This window comes from Eumetopias jubatus, unplaced genomic scaffold, assembly GCF_037043125.1.
Source record: "Eumetopias jubatus isolate StellerSeaLion01/CBP00866 unplaced genomic scaffold, mEumJub1_p1.0 scaffold_1, whole genome shotgun sequence".
Taxonomy (NCBI): Eukaryota; Metazoa; Chordata; class Mammalia; order Carnivora; family Otariidae; genus Eumetopias; species Eumetopias jubatus.
Window position 1 is genome coordinate 214,332,853 of NW_028274807.1, and position 20,327 is coordinate 214,353,179.

Consider the following 20,327-nt stretch of genomic DNA (forward strand, 5'->3'; position numbering starts at 1 on the left):
TGTGCCAGGAAGAGAGCATGTGTGTGTGGGGCGGCGGGGGGGAGGTCAGGAGGGAGAAGTGGCTGCCCAACACATACCCCCTTTCAGCGTACCTTCTGTGTGAGCCGGGGCTAATCTCCTAGGCTTACCCCCCTCACATTAAACTTTCCCATTGTTAATTCTTTTGCTAAAGAAAGAATCACAACACCCGAGGAAACATTCTTCCTGTTTTGTTTTGGTTTTCCAGGTGGTATTTTCAGGACACATCAATCAGCCTCTGCGGTCTCTTCTTCCATGGGCCCTGACCAATACATATAACTTAATTACGTGTTTTTTTATCATTTGTCTTTTGGAGCTTCAGTCACTGTGAAGGGGCTGATGCATTTCTGCTAGCATTTAGAAATGCCTGTGTTCAATTTCTGTTTTAGATATTAAAGTTGCTTCTCTCAGGATTTTCTAGAGTTTTGAATTTTATTATGATCGTTTGAACCACTTTTAAAGGGGTCAGGAAACTAAGACCTGCCATCACCGCCTGTTTTTGTAAATAAAGTTTTATTGGCACACAGCCATGCCCACCCTGTTCCCAGCAGCTGAGGCTGCTTTCCCGCTGTGACAGCAGAGTGAAGTAATTTGGATGGAGACATGGCCCACAAAGTCAAAAATATTTAGCAGCTGACCCTTCACAGAAAAAGTTTTCCAACCCCAGACTTAAAACAAGTAATAGGAATTGATAATTCTTTAAACCTAAGACTTTTGGACAAGCAGCAGGATGAAACACTAAAAATGTAATATTTGTCTGGCCGAATTTTTCAGTACTGTTTTCACAGTTGAGGTGGTTCTTGTCTGTTGCCTTGTAATTCAGAGGCTAACTTGCATGTAATTACCTCCAAAAGGTTGGGGTGAAGTTGAATCAGAAGAGTAGCTAGGAAACTTCTCATTGTCATCTTAAAATGTGCAAATGTAGTTCTTATCAAAATATTGACTCAGAGCCAACTCTAAATGGGCTTCTAAAAATAACTGATCTCCAGCTCTTCAGGGTTCAGCTCTCCGCTCCTTTCATGCCTCTGGAACAACATCACTGGCCGGACCCAGTGAACCTCTGCGTGTTTACAAAGGAGGAGCCTCTGTAACTGTCCGCGAGGGCAGCTTTCTGGGCTGCGGGTGGAGGTGGAATCTTCCTTTCTTTCTCTGCCGCTTAGGACAGTTCGGAAGTAAGGCAGAGAGCAAGCCACGTAGCTGAGACAGCCAACTCCGTGGCTTCCCATTTCAGGGGAGATGGGCAGGCAGAGCTGCAGGGAGCAGCTGTGGCACTTGGGACAGAAACAGGAGTTTGAGCCTCTTTCAGGTCCTGTCTCTCTCACCGACCTCCTGCCCGGCTGCCCCTCACACTGCAGAGGCAGAGCGGGGAACAGGCTACATGGGTTGCTACGGCTGGTTGCTCCTTTTCTCTTCAACTCCGTATTTCGAAAATATTCAAGTCCTCAGAGAAGTTGAAAGAATGGTACCGTGGACACTTTGAGTGTCCCTCACCTGGCTTCGCCAGGGACGTCTGTCGTAAATGCCAGAAGCGCCCGACTGTAAGTGGCGCCCATCTGATGCTTCTCCCCTAAATCCTGCCATAGGCGGCGCCCGGGACTGGGAGCGTTCCTCTCGTGGCCCCACTGCTGTTGTGGCTCCTGAGAAAACGACCGCGAAGTCAGAAATGTCCGTCAGCATATATAGTCCATAACTATGTTGTCTTCACTGTCACCAAAATGTCCCTTCTAGCTCTTTTTTGAGCCATTTCTTGGATCCACAAAGATCAAGAAGTCCCATCGTCAGCTGTGGGACCATTGACTTCCCTTTCAGCGAGCAATCTCTAAACCACCCAGTGGGCGGCGCTTCAGAGCTCACGTCCCCCCCCCCGCCCCCCCCCCCCCCCCCGACAAGGAGAGCACACCACAGGCCCCGCTGTTATTACTGAAGCATGATTGAGGTAAAAGATTTGAAATCGAAAAGAAAAAAATGAACCTGCTAGCCCAGGCGTTTTTTTGTTTTGTTTTGTTCAGTAGCAAAGCCACATGGCGTTTTCTGTCCTTCCCATCCAGGGCCCAAGCGGCATTTACAGCAGGCTATAGATTGGTGGCGGTGGCCCACCAGTGGCATCACTTGGTCTCAGGACAGGTTGTCAAATCCCCTTGTTGTTCCTGGTTCCCGGTTGGAGAAAGCGGTTGTAGGCTTCAACTCCAGTCCTGACGCCTAACATCCAGGCCCAGAGCCCGGCTGACAGTGCACTTCCTTCCATGTTCTCACACTTCCTCAGGAGGGCGCTCCTCATAAACTGCTTGCATTTACCCATTTCTGGTCTTAGTGGCAAAAATGAAACTTTTTTTTCTTAACTGCCTTGCATGGAGACAGTTTTTTTCTTTTTGATGTGAAGAGATTTCGAATCTTCTTAGAAGGTGGTGGTCTCATTGACTGTGACGACTGTTTCTTTCGGATACTTTATCTTCCAAAAGTTTATTCATCTGAACAGGTGAGGCTTTGAGGTCTCCCTTGCAGGGTGTTACCTGTTTGGGAGAAAGAAAGCTGTTGCAGAAATGCTGTTGAGCAGGAAGAAAAGTGTCCCTGAAAGTGCTGTCACAGTATGTTCAGACCTACTTTTGAAGCTTACTGTTGCTGTAACAAGCCCATCCTGTGTGCACATGTTTGTTTTTGGGTTTTGTCAGCCACGTGTATTTTAGGATGATGTCAGAGGCTACGAAAATCTTGATGTCCGATTTTAACAAACACGTTGAAGAACTACAGGTCCTATCTTGGTTCTCTAGAGCTCACTTTTCTTGTCCAGCAAAAACACTCAGACCCAAGTAGAAAATGCTGGGATGGCATATGTGTTTCTTTTTGGTCCTCCAGTTTAGGCCTCATTTCCAGTTCAGTGCCTCCAGGGCACTTGAACACTTATGCTCTAAAAGCAGGGGTTAAAAAAAGAAAGTCCTTTGTGGTTCCAGTTGGAGATAGACCATTTTCCACAGAGCTCTGGGTTTAATTTTCTCTTATTAGGTGTCGGCGCGTGGACCAACCTTCATGTCCTGAGCAGGTTTGAGGAACAGCTTGAGAAGGAAGGCCTTTGTGTGTGTGTGGATCTCCCCTGGATAGGAAGAATCAATTTTGGTGATTTTTTTAGATGTATGGATGAGTTAACATTTTGTTTCTTTTGCCTTCCTCAGAATGTTTGAAAGTTCTCTTAAATTCTCTTTACGGAGTTCCTTTCATCCATCAGGCTTTGAGAACTAGCCCCCAAGCCCTATCTAAAGAGATTTTAGTCACTTCACACTCAGAAGAAACGTGGCCAGGTCTGTGGAAAGACAGGGTAGCCACTTAGTTCACAAAGCGAGAGAAACAGCTGTGTGTTGTGAACAATGCCAAGCAAGAGATTTGGGGACCAGAGCCCATCTGTTCCATGACACCAGCTTTGTAACCCATTCCTCAAGAAGAGAGTCTTGGCCACAGAGCTCTGGGTCCACGGGAGCCCCTCTAGAGTCCCAGGAACCACCTCGAAGGATGCCAGGGGTGTTGTACTTTTAAGGACAAAGACTTCCAGAACCAGCTTTCTCTTGCCCTGGCTATTTTCTAAATACACCCTTGCCAAGGTGTTTGGGGTGAACATGGGAGAATCCTAGGCCAACTGAACTCCCCATGTGATACAAAACCAGCTCTCCGTGTCTCTGCCAGCTGGTTTGGTCACCACACATCTGCACTCACTGAGGCAAGAAAGCGTTTCCTTGATCTCAGGTTTAAGCAGAACAAATTGAAAGGTGCTGGAAGCACTCTAGCAGAATGCAGAAGCCTGTGAACCCTCTACGCCCCGTTTTGTAGCTGTGTGCTATTCCAGGCCTGCCTTCACCACCTTAGTGGACAGAAATGGTGCTGAGGGCCAACTTCCCTCATCAGTATTCTTGCAGAGATGGGTCATTAACCTCTAGGGACGATCAGACATAATCGCCCCCGTTCCCGTCCAGTAGAGGCTCTGCCCCCATTTTGGCCACCAAGAGTGTTGTTCCTCACTCATAGCCTATAAGCTCTGTAGCTCCATGCTGCCTGTTTTGAAAATGGGGGCCCAGGCCTCCTGCAAAATTAAACCTCAGCCAAGTCCACGTTCATTTTCTGTTCTTTCATTCTGGAGGGCCAGTTTTGTTGAGCAAAACAACAGCATGTCCCAGCTTTCTTGGCTCGTCCTCCCAGGCGGGAGCTGCTGAAGTCTGAGCGTCTCCAGCCCTTTGATCCCTGCCCACCCCCGTCCCACCTTGCAGCCTTTATTTACATTGAAGGAAAATTGTCTTTTTTGCTCCCAGTCCTCTGCAGAGCAAAAAGACTTGTCGGATTCGGGAGAGGAGCCTCGGGGGGAGGCTGAGGCCCCCCACCATGGCACGGGTCACCCCGAGTCAGCTGGTGAGCATGCCCTAGAGCCTCCTGCCCCTGCTAGCGCTTCAGCCAGCACTCCTGAAGCCCAGCTTCTTCCTTTCCCGCGAGAACTGGCAGGGGTAAGTCCACCTCTACCCAGCACTCCACAGCCTGGGGGGCCCAACCCAGATCGGCCCCTTTCCCTTCGGGTGCCTCAGATCCAGACCCTAAACCACAAGCAGCTGATGAGAACTGAAAAGTGCTCATGATCTCTGCAGCTCCCTTTAATTCTTGCTGCCAAAAAGTCAGGAAAGATTGAGTCCCCTTTTACATTGAGACTTTCTGAGTGGGGGAATTTGTATACACCCATAGCGAGAAGCTAATCCTGTTTCCTGAAAGAGACATGAGGGGTCAAAAGAGGGATTGAAGAATGGGGTAGAACATTCCAAATCAAATTCGACCCCCTCTCCATCCTTCCATTTTTCTTTCTCCTCTCCCTGAATTTGGGCGTTCAGGTTCAGGGTCTTAGAAACACCAGAAGCCCCGATTTCCTTGATCTAGAGGAAGAGGAGGTGTCCTGCTTTGCAAGACCAATTGTGTTTGGACTGTGGTTAGGCTGTGAACTGCTTGTCTTCAATCAAAGCAGGAAGAAGAAAAGACTCTTCCTTTGAATCCAGAGGGAACCCCTTGAGCCCTTTCTCTTTGTGTTGAGAAGGCTTTTGAAGATTATAGGTGGAGAAGATTGTGAACTCTCGAGAACAAGAAATGTCTTGAGTGTTTGGAGGTTGATAAAATGGGAAAGGTAAACATCATCCTACATTCAGGATTGAAAACTCCATGTGGGTACCTAAGCCCCCCCATTCTCATGGCAGGGAAAAATGGCTCTCAAGCAGGGAAGCAAGGGACCCTGCTCTGCACACCAAGCACTGGGCGGCCATCCAGGGCGTCACAATCCCAGACTTTAGTGATCCCTTGTGTCACATCACCAGTCCCCTGTGTTCTTAAGGAAATCATTAAAATTCAGTTACAGCCACTAAACCCTGGGACACACAGGAAGAAGTGATGTTCAACAAAGGTGAGGTTGGAGGCCAATTTTAACATTTTGGAGAGGAGTCAGTGTGTGGTGGGAAGAGAAGGCACGGTCTTGACCCCGTGCCAGGCGGGAGTGACAGGAGACAGCCCCTCGTGGCATACTAGTGGGTCTGGGCTCAGTGAAGATTCCAGCCAGGAGGCACTCACACCAGAGCGTTCTAGGGGCGCAGCCCTCATGAGAGCACTAGAGCTGACAGAGTAAGAATGAGGCGGTGATCACTTTTCCGGTTGGGAGCCAAGCAGCTCCTGGAACCTTCTTCTGAGTCGGGTATTATGAGTTATTGTGCCTTCAGCCTTCGCAAGCACAGGAAATCATGTTCTCAGTTCCCTGAGTTCCCAGTAAAGATGACCATGTGGATCTGCCCAAGAGGCTCCAGGGCCTTTTGCGGCTGCCTGGTTTGAACAGCAAGCTTATAGAGCAGCCTCTAACTGAAGGGGCTAAGGGTTTTCAGTTGAGAGCAGCAAGTGGGTAGGTCACAGAGGTTGAGGCACAGCAGCTGCTCCTCCAGAGGCACCTACGGGGTCTCACCTTCTGCTTGTGGCCAGGCCAGATGTGGACTTCTGAGGCCTGGCCAATGGGACTTGACTTCTCAGTTCTTGTGGACTTTGGGTTAGAGGCTCTAATCCCATGAAATTCAAACCATCCCCAGCCCGGCCCTGCAAGGTCAAGTGTTAACAGCAGGGAACCTCAGGATGGGTTGTGGGTCACTGTGGGAGGAAGTCAAGACTGGGGGGAGCGGCTGATGAATGTACCAGCAGAACAGCAAAGGCCACGCACATGACACACGCATGTGCTGTTTGGTTTTAGCACTTGTAACTGTAGGAATCCCCAGTTCCATCAGAAGTCCCAGCAGGGCCACTGTCGCATCATTTGGTGACAGCTGGCTAGCACAGAACACTCCAGCTTGTCACCACTGGCTGCCATTAACTGGCTTTCTTTAGTGATTAGGCGTGTTCAAGGCAAAGTAAACGTTTTTTTAGGTCATTTAGGGCATAAATCAAGGCAGATGGATCCCAGCTTCCTCTTGGCCTGAGGTGTTTCTTTGGTTAGCTAGGAGTCGTTGCTTTTGCAGCCAAACAGATTTGGATCTTTCCCGGTACCACACTGGAATTCAGGAAACCGCCCACCCTTACCCAGCCAGTCTCGCCCATCACGTTTAATCTGCTCTTTATTGCATGGTCTCTCGAGGGAATGCAAAGCTGTGAGTTCTTTATAATAAACAGTGGCTCACTGAATTGTTGCTTACAAAGGGCCTGCTCGTCTTTCAGTCTCCCCAGACTCTGGCCATCGAAGACAGTACCGGGAACAAGCCTCTATATATCAGACTTACTGGCTCTCAGAAGACAGCTTGGAGAAGACCAAACCACATCCAGATTAAGTTCTCTGATCTGGAGAAAGCAGGCAGCTCTTAGTGCTTACTCCAAGCCTGGCTTAAGTCCCCTGGCCTGAAGCTCAGAGCCAAAGCCCTGTGGAGCCTGAAATGTGTTTATTAGACCCACCAGGAAGCTTAGACAGGTTCTGGAACCAGACCCCTGGCTGGACAGCTTCCCTCATCTTCCAGCGTCTGCAAGGGATTTGACCCTTATTCTGCTCCCACCCAACATTCAGACCTTTGGAGGCCACAGCTCTTTTTCTTTCTTCAGTGTCTGCCTTTTTGGTAAGAACTTCTGAGCTGGTCACCTCAGTAGCAGAATAAACAGCATGGAATTGGCCAGTAGTCCATTTGAAGACAAGGACGAATCAACAGGCTCCTCCCTTGATTGATTTTTCATCCCGGGCATCCATTTTCCTGCAGCCACAGACAGCGGGCTTTATAACCGGTCAGTCCACGTTGAAATCACTGAGGCTCAGGCAGACCAAACGGGTGTCTGGCGTGGTCTTGTTTTCTGGTCTTTTCTGAGAAGTCAAGAAGGCCGCGAGTGCTGTTCATTCCTGCTTAACTCTACCTGTGTGTCTGTGTGTCAGCTTCTGAGACACAGCAGCCAGCTCCATTCCTTCCCCTGGGCTGGCCTAGCACCTTTGTCCTCCTTGAGGCCACACCAGACAGCCTCATGAGAGCCATGTTCTTTCGGGGCTTTGAGGGGGGCGGTGCGGGATCCTTGATAAATGTAATGATCGTAAATTTTCACTGTTCCATCCTTTACAAAGAACTGAAGCTTCCCACATCTACAGTTCCAGGGTCCCATTCTGGGTTAGACGTTACCACCTGTTTTGTACTTGGCAAGGATGTGCACACCTCACAGAATAAGCAGCTCCCCCCAAGGTTCCTGTGGCTCTGAGGAGAGCGAGCTGCCACTCCTGCCATTCTTCCCACCCGTCCCTAGCAGCCACCACTGGGGGGGCTTTGCATCTTCTGTAAGCCCACTTCACTCGTTCACACTTCCTGCCACCAGGGAAGTGAATTGAAGGACTCTCTTTGGGCCTCTTTTCTGCCTCCTTATGTAAGTGTTGGTTTGGGATATGTTCGTCATGGTGTCCCAAAAGGGCACTGACCCCAGTGTCGCCTGGGTATCATCCCGAAGCCCTAATCCTCACAGAGGTGGATTCTAGTGTGGAAAGAGGCAGAGGAGGAAATGGGACTTTCACACCTGCTTCTGCCCTGGCTCCTCCCCAAAAAGGAATCCGGAAGCCTGCACTTAGAGTCGCGTGAGTCCCCGTGGCAGTGGCTTCGGATGTAGACTTCCCGGGTCCAAGGAGTTGCAGCTGCAGGGCACACCCCTATGTGTGTCCCAGGCATTGCTCTCAGCTGACCCGTAAGTGGCCTCTCCCTTGGTTGGGGTGAGGGGCGGTCCCTGACCACCAGGCTGCTGTGTTTGCGCAAAGTGTGTGTGGAGCCGGCGTTGGCCTCGTTTTGGGCCAGGGTGGCTTAAAGGGGAGGTACTTCACCCCAGACCTTTCCCTTTTGGGGAGAAGACAGCACGAGACAGCCAGACAGCAAGCTCAGACCTCAGCGCAGTTGGGGGGGTGGGGGGTGCAGACATCAGGCTTCTCACGCTGGCCACTGTTGAGGATTTCTGGAAGAGTTGGAATATCCAAAGGCAAGCAGAAGTGACTTCCTCATACATTCCATCTCCTTGCTTCCTTGTGCTAGCTCCTATTGAGGAAAGTTGCTGGCATCCGTTTCCTCACTGCTTCTGAGTTGGCTAGTTCAGACCCCACAGGAGATTCCAGCAGCTTCTGGAAGGTTATCCCTGGTGGTGTAATTTCCTGTGTTGTCCTCCCCTGGCCTTGGCCTCTTAGCCTTTCCAGGACCAAGAGGCCAGTCACATGCCTCTTAGAAGAGATTTGGGGTGTGGGTTTGAGGGTCTCCTGCATCGGAATCTTGTCTGGCCAGGCACTTTTCTTCAGGTCCCTGAAGGGGCTATGATCAACTCAGGCTCCATTTGTGCAGTGAATACCTGCTGATCGTCTTTTGTGCACAGCATCCTGGGGGCTGTGTGTCTCAGCTGTGAGCAGAACAGCCAGACGGACACATTAGATCATTTCCAGCTGGTACACAAAACAGGGTAGGGGCCCGAGGGAGGTAGAGGAGCAGCTTCCGCTCGCTGGGTGGTAGGGCAGCGAGTGAGCACGGGTTCACCCTGGAGGAGGCTAGGAAAGGCCTTGGAGAGGCCACACTGAGCGGACCTGCAGGAAGCGCGTCCCAGGCCTGGGGGGGTGGGGGAGCGGGCACACACAGAAGGAATGTTGAGGCAGGAACAATGTTGCCGTGTTCAGAAAACAGGGGAGACAGGCTGCACCGTGACAACAAGGAGGGGTGGTTCAGCACAGACAGCGGGGTACCCAGAGGCCTCAGCTCCTGGCCTGGACCCACTTCTGGGGAGGGGCCCCAAGCACCCATCAAACTCTAAAGGAAACTCAGATTCCTGAGAGGTTTGGGGTGTTGTTGGCATAGATAAGAAAGTTATGTGTCGTTAAGACCCCCAAAATACACAAAGCAAAAACAGACAGAACTGAAGGGAGAAGAGACGATTCGGTCATCTTGGAGAGCTCGGCACCCCCCCTTCAGTAGTCAGTAGAACATCTGGGCGGAGGATGGAGGAGAACAGAGAGGGCCTGGGCAACACTCTAAACCCAGCTGGCCTAGCGAGCCGTCTGCCCCGGAGAACGTCGAGGGCACTGTGCTGCAGAGTGCCCGGGACGTCCTCCAGGGCAGACAGACCCTTTGCTAGACCACAAAACAAGTTTTGATAAACTTAAAGTGACTGAAATCATGCCAGGTCTTTTCCAGCCACAGTGGAATGAAATTGGAAATCTGTAGACTGCTGGAAATCCACACACGTGGAAATGAGCCCAGCTAGCCAGGGGGGCAAAGGGAAGGTAGGTGTGGGGGCCTCCGTGGGACTGCGGTGGTAGAGGAATACCCTTTTCGGCAGCTGAGGAAACAGGAAGCAGGGCCGTGTGTAACACAGGGACACGTGCCTTAGCGGCTTCTCTGCGGCCCGCTGTGGACAGAGGGCTACTCCTGGGACTCAAGCTAGTGGGGACCCTGGCACAGGTGACACAGAGTGAGAGATACGGAGGGGCGCAGGGGGGGCAGGGGTTCTCATGTGAGAAGCCAGAGAAGAGCGAGCAGAGTGAAAAGAGGCCAGCTGATGAGGGAGCAGTGTCTGCAAGGCCATTTCCAGATCCCAGGAGTTGCTCTCCAAGCGGCAGATACCATGGGATCCGAGAGGCTGCCACGTGTGGGGTTGGTGCAGCCGGAATGCTTACTGAATGACAGGAGAGAGGCCAGGAGCCATGGGACTGGAGCTGGGAGTGGGCCCAACCCCTGGGAAGGAATTGGAAGGAGGTACCCGTAGTCTGCACCTCCGTGATGTCACCCAGGGAAGGGGATGGTCCCAGGAGAAGAGGCCTGCTGTGCCCACGGCTTGGCTTTGCATTTTCAGACACCACCCTAGGCCTGAACCCAGTGAAGGGAAAGCGCTGCCAGAGTATGTGTCTCAGCAACACCCCCAACGCTTTGTCCTGGGCTCAGGACTGAGTCCCCCACCCTGACCCCTCATTTGGCTGCCCCGGGACATGAACTGTCCTCTTGTCATGCTCTTCCCAAGGGCATAACATCCAGCAGAAGCAAGCTTGCTGGGAGAGCACCCCCCAAGTCCAGGTGTCAGCCTTGGCCGGGTGTCGGGTCAGACCGAGGGCTGCCTCACCTGCTTATCTCGCTGACCCCTTCCATCTCCCTGTGGGGGAGGTGCTGGCACCCCCATTTCCCAAGGAAGGAAACCAAAGCCTGGGTGAGGGAGAGGATTTGCCCGAGGTGTGGCTTTAGGAGGTGTCGGAGCTGGGAGAAGGTAAGCTGTGCGGGCCTCGCAGAGGGGTTGAGCACCTTCACACTCTGCTCTTGTGGTCCGGCCGCCGGTTTGTGCCCGTCTGGGGCCCGCCTGCTTTCCTCCTCCGGTGTTCCACTTCATCTGGGGCCCAGTGGTATGTTCAGGGTCGCCGCGAGGACTGTCAAATCCCTGTTAAGAGGGGTTTGTTTCCCAAGCACTTTGATGGATGGCCTCCTCGGAGCCTCCTGAGCACCCGATGCAGGCATGGGGATGGCGGTCCTCCTGGCCCTTTCACAGAGGCTTGCAGGGAACGCTTAGAACGGACTTGAGCAGGAAAGGCTTGCGTTTCTGACTCAAACCCAAGTGTGGGCCCACTCGGGAGGAGAGAGTTCAGGTTGGAATCCTTTTCTCTACTGTCTCTTAGGACGTGGTCCACAAACTCCGGGCCTCTGTCTGCAAGCTAAGGTGGTAGAGTATGCATGTGGCCCGAGAAGCTGAAAGTCTTCTGTGGCCCTTTATGGAGAAAGTCCTGCCCAGGGCCGGCGCCCTGCTCACAGCCCATTATTTACGTTATTTAGGGCAGTTGCCACCTTTCCACCCCGCCCTGCAGTTTGCAGAGCACTTTCCCAGGCAGGCCTCCTCTAAGCCCTAACGGCTCCTCAAGGCAGGTGGTCCTCGTTTGGCTAAACTTGACCCCTAGTGACTTTTCTGAAAATAAGAAAATTGGCTCCTCTGCTTGCTCGCTTACAGGTGCGCGAGGAGGAGGGATGTTCACCCCTCGACATTTGCTTCTGGCTGCTCGGTTCTGGAGAGTTGCAAGTCTGTGAGGGAGTGGATATTACCTGGGGGTGGGAGCGGGGCTCGTCTTAAGGCTTCTTGATGGCTAGTTGTTCACATTCTAAAACTAAAGGGTGTTACGGAGGAAATTCTTTGGCCACCTTCTGTCTTAGCTTGCGATTTCTCGGTAGGTCGTGTAGTCAGCAGAGTTGTCGCATTGGACGACTGTGTTCTGAACACTTTGCAGCAGACTTAGATCCAAGGCATGGAAGTTCTCTGTTGCTCTGGAAGTAATGGTCCACCTTGAAACAGGGTTCTGCGCCGCGGAACGGCCCAGGGCAAGGAACGGAAACTGCTGCGACCCGGTGTTAGGCCACATTTTAAATGGTCCTGCTGCCCTCCAGAGTGGAGCGGGTCGCTTGCCAGCTCTTGGCAGAATGAATTTCAGCCAGATAGCGTTTCACTGTGCTTGAGTTGAGGGGGTGGCACGCAGTTAGCTGTGACCTGTGGAGAGACAGAGAAACCAATCTTTGTGCAGTAAATGCGCCCTCAGCCTTCAGGAGGACTCCTCGGCCCATGGCCTGGTAAGGCAGACACAGAGGGTTCCTGGGGGGCGTTTTTGAGCCTTAGGTTGAAAGTCCATCCGACCTGGGTGTCTGAGCTCAGGGAGTTGGCCCTCAGCGCTGCGTTTCAGGATGCGTTCATGACGGAACTCAAGCTGCTGGGTGCTGGCTGGGCAGCCCGGCCCTCGCTTACCGCCCTGCCGTGTGCTCTCATTTCAGAGGCCAGCTGGAGGCTCCAGCCCCGAAGGTGGAGAAGGTGAGGAAATCTCTAAAACGTCTCGTTCTGTTTGGTTGTAAAAGTGGAAGCAGCCTGATTTTCTCCTCCTCCTCCTCGTTTTCTGTAGATTCTGACCGAGAAGATGGAAATTACTGCCCTCCCGTCAAGCGAGAAAGAACGTCCTCTTTAACCCAGTTCCCACCTTCACAGTCAGGTAACCGTCGCAGACCTTTGCCGAGCGTCTGTGCTGATGAGCCCGCCATCCCCCTGTGGCGCCTCACACTCGGCGTCTGTCTCCTGCCCACAGCCAATTAGAATCGATCTGAGACTCGGTCTCCGTCAGGAATGAAGCTGGAGGTGCCCCCCTCTGGAATCAGTAACACTTAACAGAGGGTCGTGACCTAGTGGACTAAATTGATTACATGTCCTCCTTCCCAGGTTTATGGCTGTGTCTCTAGATTGAAGGTGTAGGAAGTGGGAAGTAGAGTGTCCTCCTGACCCTTCAACCATGTGCCTAGAGCTTGGCAGTCTGGTTGAGAAGCGCAGACACACACACACAGTACATATCAAACCAAGTGGCCCCAGAACACACTTTGATGATGGAATGCCGGGAGCCTGCAGAGGAGGAGAGCTTGGTGGAACCTTGAGGGGTGGGCCAGGCTGGGAGCCTGTGGAGGCTCTGGATGGGGGCCTTGCAGACGAGCCCGGGGGCTTGTTAAGAAGACCCATGCAGCAGAGAGGCAGTTTCCCAGGGTCAAGAGAGTTGCTGGGGCTATTTGGTGGGAGGCGCTGTGATCCCGGGGACAGCCTTGCAGATTCAAGGGTAAACACTGCCTCAGGGCTTGCCCCCAGTCCTCCCGACCTTGACTTGGTCCCCCCCCGGCATCGTCCATCTTCTCCATCTTGGCTGTCTAGTGCAGACTTAGAGATGCACACGTATTCAGAGAGGATCTCCAGTATACCCAACTTGGCGTTCCTTCTTGGGAGGTTTATGTGAAGCATTTTATACCTGTGAACCTAAAGGACAGCACTTTAAGGGGAAAAGACGCCCGGGAAGGTTGTTTCTGCTTACAGAAGTGATGCAGACATGACAGGAGGGCACCATGTAGAGAGGGAGTGTCCTTTCGAGATCCTCCCTGCAACACACTGGATTTCACTCCTGTTTCCCTTAACACTCACTGTGGACATCGCCACACCCTTTCTCATGACTGCTCGAGACCCTCCTGAATGGCTACACTGTCCTTTGCTAAGCAGGCCTTGAGGAACCATCAGGACAGTTAGCAGTCGGGCTTGGGGAGCCCTCCTTTTCTCCCCTGTTGCATATGGGCATTCCTAGGAAACAAGGGAGCTTCTGCCCCCTGGTGATCGGTTGTGCTCCTTCCCATTCACCGCGCCCTGCTGTGCCATGCCCTGTGGCAGAAGGTGCCTCGGAAGAGGAGAGATGATTTGTGCTATGGCCACAGGCTGTAGTGACAAAGGACAGCCAAGCATTTCCCTTCTGCTCTAGCGCACTGGCATAGGAAATAGCTCTCCGGCACAGGAACGGAGCCCATATCTTGGAAGGCGTGGTCGGCGCCCTACATTCTGATTCTGCTTAGCTGTGTTCTCTCTACCCGCTTAGTTCTTCAGCTCTGAGGCCCATTGCATTACTGTCTGGCCTACACCCAGGGAAGCAACTGATAAGTGTAAAGTAAGATCCTAAACAGGTGAGGGGCTGGGGGTGCAGCCAGCCAGCAAGCCTCTGGCAGGTGACAAGAAGCAGGGCCTGAGGCTTGGAACACCCAGTTCATTCCCTTCTTGCTGCTCCCATTGGGGCCTCCAGCGCCACAGAAAAGCCAGGGGCATGAGGACAAGCTAGGCGGCCACAGTAGACCACAAAGGCCTGGTTCATAATGCTGAGCCCCTCCGGTGTGGCTTGGAGACCGAGCCTTCAGGTGGGAGAGGTGATTGGGTGCGCGTGTGCCCTGCCTACTCACACTGTTTTTCTCTTGTTCCCTTCCCTGCCCGCACCTCCTTGTCGACAGTATCAAAAAACAATGTTTTTATGCCATCAACCTTCTGCGAGCCATCTGCAGGCAATTCTGACTCAGAACCAGGTGAGCCCTCATGTCCCTTTGCCTTTTACTACCAGTCACTGGGGGTTTTCCTGGGATGAAAAAGAGTTGATATTGTAAAATAAGATCTTAAACAGGAACAGGCAATTTGAAAACCGGATTCTTTTTCAGTTCCTAAATGTTTTCCCAAATCTTCAGCTCATAGACTTGGAATCCACTGTGAGGCAAGCTTCATAAGCCCTTAATTTTTTGTTTCTGCAGGAGGGCCTGGTCACAAGGAGTCTTTAAGGTGTTGGTTGATTTTTTTTGTTCTTTGGTTTTTGTGGGGTTTTTTCCCAAAAACAAAAAGCAGCTATAAAGAGGTGTATTACTTGTTTTTCCAAAATTGTACACAAGTAACACGTTCATACCACTTTTTTCAAAAGGCAAATGGGAAATACATAGAGTAAAAGAATCTTCCTACCCCTCTCCGTCTCCCTCTCCCACCCCAAGGTAACTGTGTGAGGTCAATGGAATTTTCCAGACCCCTTTTCTGTGCATTAGAGTCTCACATCAATCAGTATTGCTTAGACCTGTTCAGATAAATATGTAAGCATATTTAATCACAGCATATTAAATCTTGAAGTAAAGTAGCTTGCTCCCCTCTGAAGACTATGGAGCCTTCCTTTTTTGGTCTTTTGCTAGAGATCCAACTCCCAAGGTTTCCTGAAAGTTTCTCCCACGTGGCTGAAATTCCTCATAAAGGAGTTAATGAGCAAGTTCAACTACCCGAATTCTGTAACCCAACCTGCCTCATATAAATTCATTGCCTACTTCAAAAGCATTGCGAGATAAGTCATACTCTGGCAGGAGGGCAATGTTTTTATAACTTAGGGGATTGATTCAATAGCACCATTTCAAACAATAGGATTAATTTTGACTCTGAAAGCAAACTGTTTTGAGCTGAGCCCCTCACTAAGCCCTGAGGAGAAGTGTGGTGTGTCAGCGGTCTGTGGGAACCCCTGGAGTGCTGGCTGAGCAAGTAGCGCGGTGAGCTGCAGGGGCGGTGTTAGCTGAGGTGATCCTGTTGGGGTCTAGGGGGCCGCTCGCTGAAGCCGCGTCTAGATCGCCTCATGCGGTCAGTTTCCATTACAGATCTCAACATCATCACCTCTAAGATCTGTGAGTGATGGCCTCACTCCCCTCTCTTGCCCCACAAAACCTTTATCCCGCAGCATTGAGAGCCGGGCTGCCCTGAGGAAAACAGGGTTCCCAGCCCTGCTGAGGGGCGCCGACGCAGCCTCGCTTCCTGGTCCCTGAGGCAGGTTGGAGTCATATCAGGCCTCTTCTGTCCTTGCCTGTCTGCCTTTTGTGTTTTAGCTTTAATTTTTTGGGGTGGGGGGGCGGATTTTTAACTTCCGGAAGAATTGTATAAAGCACCTCCATATCCCGTTACCCATTCGACTTTCCCCAGTCGCCCCAGTGCTGCCCTTCGTAGCAGAGGGCTCAGATCCCGGGTCACGTACCCCACGTCTCTCTTTCCGTCTAGACTACTTCCTCATTCTTTGCTTGATGTTTATGGCCTGGAAGATTACAGGCCAGTGAATTTGGAGAAGTTTTTCTGTCTGGGTTTGTCCAGTGATTCCTGTTGGTTCTGCCCAGGTAGTGCCTTTGGGGCTAGAATTCCACAGAAGCAAAGCTGTGTTCTTCACGGTGCCCCGTCCCAGATGGCACGTGGTGCTTACCTGTCCTGGTACCTGTGGGGCTAATTTGGCTCACTTGGTTAGAGTGGGCTCTGTTGGTTTCTCCGCTGGGAGATCATCCCCTTTTTTTCTGGAGAGAGAAGCCCATTCCTCTCACTGTTCCCCCGCCAGTGTCTGCCTCCACCCTTGTTCTCTTGCTCGGATTAGTCATTACTCTGACGATCCATCACCAAAGGCAGGGGGGTGGGGGGTGGGGGGTGGGGGTGGGCTGCCTTCTCTGTTACTGGTATGCTTCATTGGTGTTCTGTAAGAGAGCTGTTCTTTCTCCCCACTTAGCCCCTTGTTATATTGTACAGCAAAATCGATGCATGGATTCCTGCTTTAGTCAACGGCTTACATTCTGTCGTTATTAGTACAGAATTTCTTTTAATTGTCCCAGATTTGGCTAGCGGGAGTCCCACCAAGCAGGTTCCTGTGCCCTTTTGTCACGACTCGTTATTTTTTTAAGCACTTTCTTCTGTCCTAACAAGAGCCTCCAGACTCATCATCGTCTCTCACAGGGTTCCTTCTCAAAGGGGTCCTTCTTAGTGGAGAGTGGTCTCCAGAAACCAAGATCTGCATGCTCGGCCAGCTCACCGCTGTTGGGATTCTCACACACCCCCGTACCTCTGCACATATCTGTGTGTACACGTACACACGTTTCTTCATCTATATCTGTCTGCGTGTGCAGGCAACCCTGGGCTCACATGTATACTTCCCATCCAGCACCAGTAGGGTTCACCTGAGCTTCCCTACTTCTTAATTCTACCTATCTTTCTGACAGAAACCTGGCTCCCTTTGTCTGCAGGGCGTGTCCCGTCACTCTACGCACCACCCCCCCCCCCCGGCCCTGTACATGCCAAGCACCCTCCCATCTGCCCCAGCACCACCCAGCCCCCGCCAGGCTGTCTCCTCTTAGAGCCTTTTCAACCTCTGGCATACACCAAGTTGAAGTTCCCCTGGGGGTGAGCACTGTTCCCTGCAGACATCACTTGGGGTCTTCCCAGGGCAGGGCAGAAAGCACCCTCAAAGGAGCCCACTTGCTTTAGACATGATTAAGAGGAGGGCGAAAGCTGCTTCAGAGGGAACCACCTCTTACCCCAGTGAGCTCACAGTGGGGCACGCGTATACCCTCAAGAAGACACCAGGCCAGTCACTCGTGCATTTCGGTGACTCTATCGTGTGTGCTAGGACTCTGGCCATCAGCAACAGCTTTTCATTGCACCCAGGCCATGTTGTAGGTAAAGTGAGTTTCTTGAGGCCGTGAAAAGAGAGCGTCTATTTTGGTGAAGATGGGGCCTGCAGGCACGCCTCAGCTTGGCTGTCCTGTGAGCACACCTCCCTGCTGCCTTGGGCTCCTTCTGTCCCCAGTCCTCAGTTGCCATGACAGGTGTGGCATGCCTTGTCTGTCTTGTCTGTCATCTGTTCACTGCAGCATCCAGCGTGATTTCTTGTGCGTCTGCGGGGTGGGCCAGGTGCCAGGCCCGTGCTAGCGGATGCTCTGTGGCAGTGATCATCCACGCCTGCGCCCCCACTGGTCAGCCTAAGCTGGCTGCAGAGGTCAGTTGCTGCTGGTATTGCTCTACACAGAGCAGAGAGGTGGAGATCAATCGGTAGCCACAACGTAAGCATTGCAAAGCCAGCTGTAAGGCCTCTTAAAAATTATCTCAATTGTGAATTTCATCTCAATTTTTTTTAACACTTGTAAATTGCCAGTCATCTTCTAAATAGTCCTGAGCTTTGGAAATGTGATTCAGTATTTCTCTCCTAAAAAGGAACATCTGGCAGCATGTCTTCCCCTGCATCTGTGGTGTCTGATTCTCCTGAGCCTGGTTTTTATGACCGACCGCTCTCTTAGGGGAGAGACCCCAGCTCCACTAACACAGGCCTTGGAAGCCTGGTGAACTCAACTCCTTCATACTAACTAGCAGGGAAGAGTTTTGTAATCCTGTTTTTGCCCAAGGAGATCAGTTTGGCTGACCAACCCCAGACAGCAGGAAGAAGGCTCTCCTGCTTCGTTGAGAATTCCATTTGACTTTGTTTTATGCCTCAGGAGTTTGGTCTGAGAAGGCATTTGTGGTGTTTCAGTGTACAGTTGGTTGGTTTTTAGTGTATCCACAGAGTTGTGCAGCCATCACCATAATTAATTTTATTTTTTTTATTTTTTTTAACAATATATTTTTTTTAAGATTTTCTTTATTTGAGAGAGAGAGAATGAGAGAGAGAGCGTGCACATGAGAGGGGGGAGGGTCAGAGGGAGAAGCAGACTCCCCGCCGAGCAGGGAGCCCGACGCGGGACTCGATCCCGGGACTCCAGGATCATGACCTGAGCTGAAGGCACTCGCTTAACCAACTGAGCCACCCAGGCGTCCCATCCATAATTAATTTTAGATCATTCCATCACCCCAAAGAGAAACCCCATCCCCATGAGCAGTCACTCACTGCCCGTGTCTCCCCCAGCCCTTGGCAACCAAGAATCCACTTTCTGTCTGCAAGGATTTGCCTGTTCTGGATATTTCATGTAAATAGAATCATCTACTGTGTGATCTTCTAAGACATCTTCCCGTTTGTCTTTCTTCCAACGATGTTTTAGAGTTTTTGTTTGTTAAATTTATTCCCAAGTACTATTCTCTTTGGTGCTATTATAAATGGAATAACAGGTTTTCATAACTTCATTTTTGGAGTGTTCATTGCTGGCGTGTAGATATACACAATTGATATTTGTGTATTGATCTTGTTCCCTGCACCTGACAAGGGTTTTTTTCAGATGAGTAGGACCTTATTACAAAAGTGAGGTTGCCTCTGGTGGCCCAGAATGGTGCCATCCCTGTGCTGCCCCAGGAACAGACCTAACTGTTGGAGTCACAAGGCTTTTTATGCTGATCTTTCCTGTCAAGGCAGATTAGACTGTCCCCGCTCCCTGCCCCTTATGAGATCAGCCACCTCACCCGCACACACAGATGACCAGTATGGACCAGTGGCCCCAGTGAAACCAGGTTTTGAGCCATCGCCCTGCTTCCTTCCCCTTCGTTGTCCTCGGCCTTCCAGTGTTCTCAGCAACAAGGTGAAGCTGTCCAAGCACATCCGGAAAAAGAGAGCAAGCTGGACGTCTGCCACCTTTGATCTTTCACCACAGAAACGTGTCTCATTTCCCAGACATCTGCTGGTAGTACAGAGGCTTCTCCTGATTACAGATGCATCCTCTGACAAGACAAGTCCTCTGAGAAAGGGAGACCGGTCCCAGGGGCCTTAATGGGGTGGCTCCCTGACATTCTCCAGGGCCTGTGAGCCCGGCACAGCTCCTGGCAAGCCGTTGGGTGAGGTGGCCCAGGGGTGGACCAGCCTTGCACTCACTGTCACTTTTGTCTCTCACCTTCAACACCCCCCTGGTCTTTCATTATCAGCACCTGGCCTGGAGCCAGCACTTTCTGCAACTCCCTGGCTCCTCCTCGTCCAAGCTGCCTTATAACCTTGGTGGTTGAACCGGGCTTCGGCATTTCTGTTTTAACTTGGAAACATTTCCCTGGTTCTCCAGGCTCATGGCCACTGAGGTTCAGACCTAGAGTCTTCCCCTGCCCTTGACCCTCTCAGCTTTGCTGCTGCCCCCACCTCTACCCCCTAGGCAGGCTTGCTTTTTATCTTTTGTCTTGTGCTTGTAGAGGAAAAGAGCAGTGGATTCCGGTTGAAGCCACCAACATTGATCCACGGCCAGGCACCCAGTGCAGGTAGGTGCCCACCTTTAAGGAGGAAAGTGGAAGGGCTGTCTCACACCCTTCCTGCCTCTGCAGCATCTGTTTGCACAGCTGCCTTAGGCAGCCCAGCCGGCATGCTTCAGGCTCAGTCTGCTCTCTTAGGTCATCTCGGTTACCTGGCACATGAGCACCGAAAAGCCACTTTAAGGAGCCCATCAGACCAAGGAAATTCTCCCCTCTGTGAGCCCTCCACCACCCTGAGGAGGGGGGGGGGGTGGGTGGTGAGGGAGCAGACTTGGCTTGGTGTGGGGCTCTGTGCCCAGCGATAGCTCAGCTGGTTCAGGCTGTCTCCAGAACATTCCAGCCCCGGCGTGCCACAGAGTAAGCCTGAGCACAGGGGCCATGATCCAGTGGCGTGCCGCTGGGGAGCAGGGCCTGGCAGTGGTGCAGAGTTGGAAGCGTTCTCTCGTGCTTCTTGCCCCATTTGTGTTTGGCAGATGGATTTTCTCAGCGTGGCACTTTGAAAAGCAGGTGCAAAGGGTATTTTTATGTGAGCCCGAGCAGAGTCCTAAACTCGG

The 20,327-nt window shown here is 51.7% G+C and overlaps 1 protein-coding gene across 11 annotated transcripts in view; it reads left to right on the top strand.

Annotated features, from left to right (window-relative positions):
* RANBP3 (RAN binding protein 3) overlaps nt 1–20,327 on the top strand; it is a 53,955-nt gene that overhangs the window by 20,436 nt on the left and 13,192 nt on the right. For 3 of the 11 annotated variants that reach the window (XM_028126329.2, XM_028126330.2, XM_028126333.2), the window contains exons 3-8: nt 4,311–4,499; nt 12,285–12,321; nt 12,410–12,496; nt 14,307–14,378; nt 19,717–19,782; nt 19,912–19,989. In XM_028126329.2, coding sequence (XP_027982130.1) covers nt 4,311–4,499; nt 12,285–12,321; nt 12,410–12,496; nt 14,307–14,378; nt 19,717–19,782; nt 19,912–19,989 — 529 coding nt within the window. Of the gene's footprint in view, nt 1–4,310; nt 4,500–5,005; nt 5,162–12,284; nt 12,322–12,409; nt 12,497–14,306; nt 14,379–19,716; nt 19,783–19,911; nt 19,990–20,327 lie in introns of those variants that run through there. The other 8 variants (XM_028126336.2, XM_028126337.2, XM_088017832.1 and 5 more) reach the window with 6 other exon arrangements.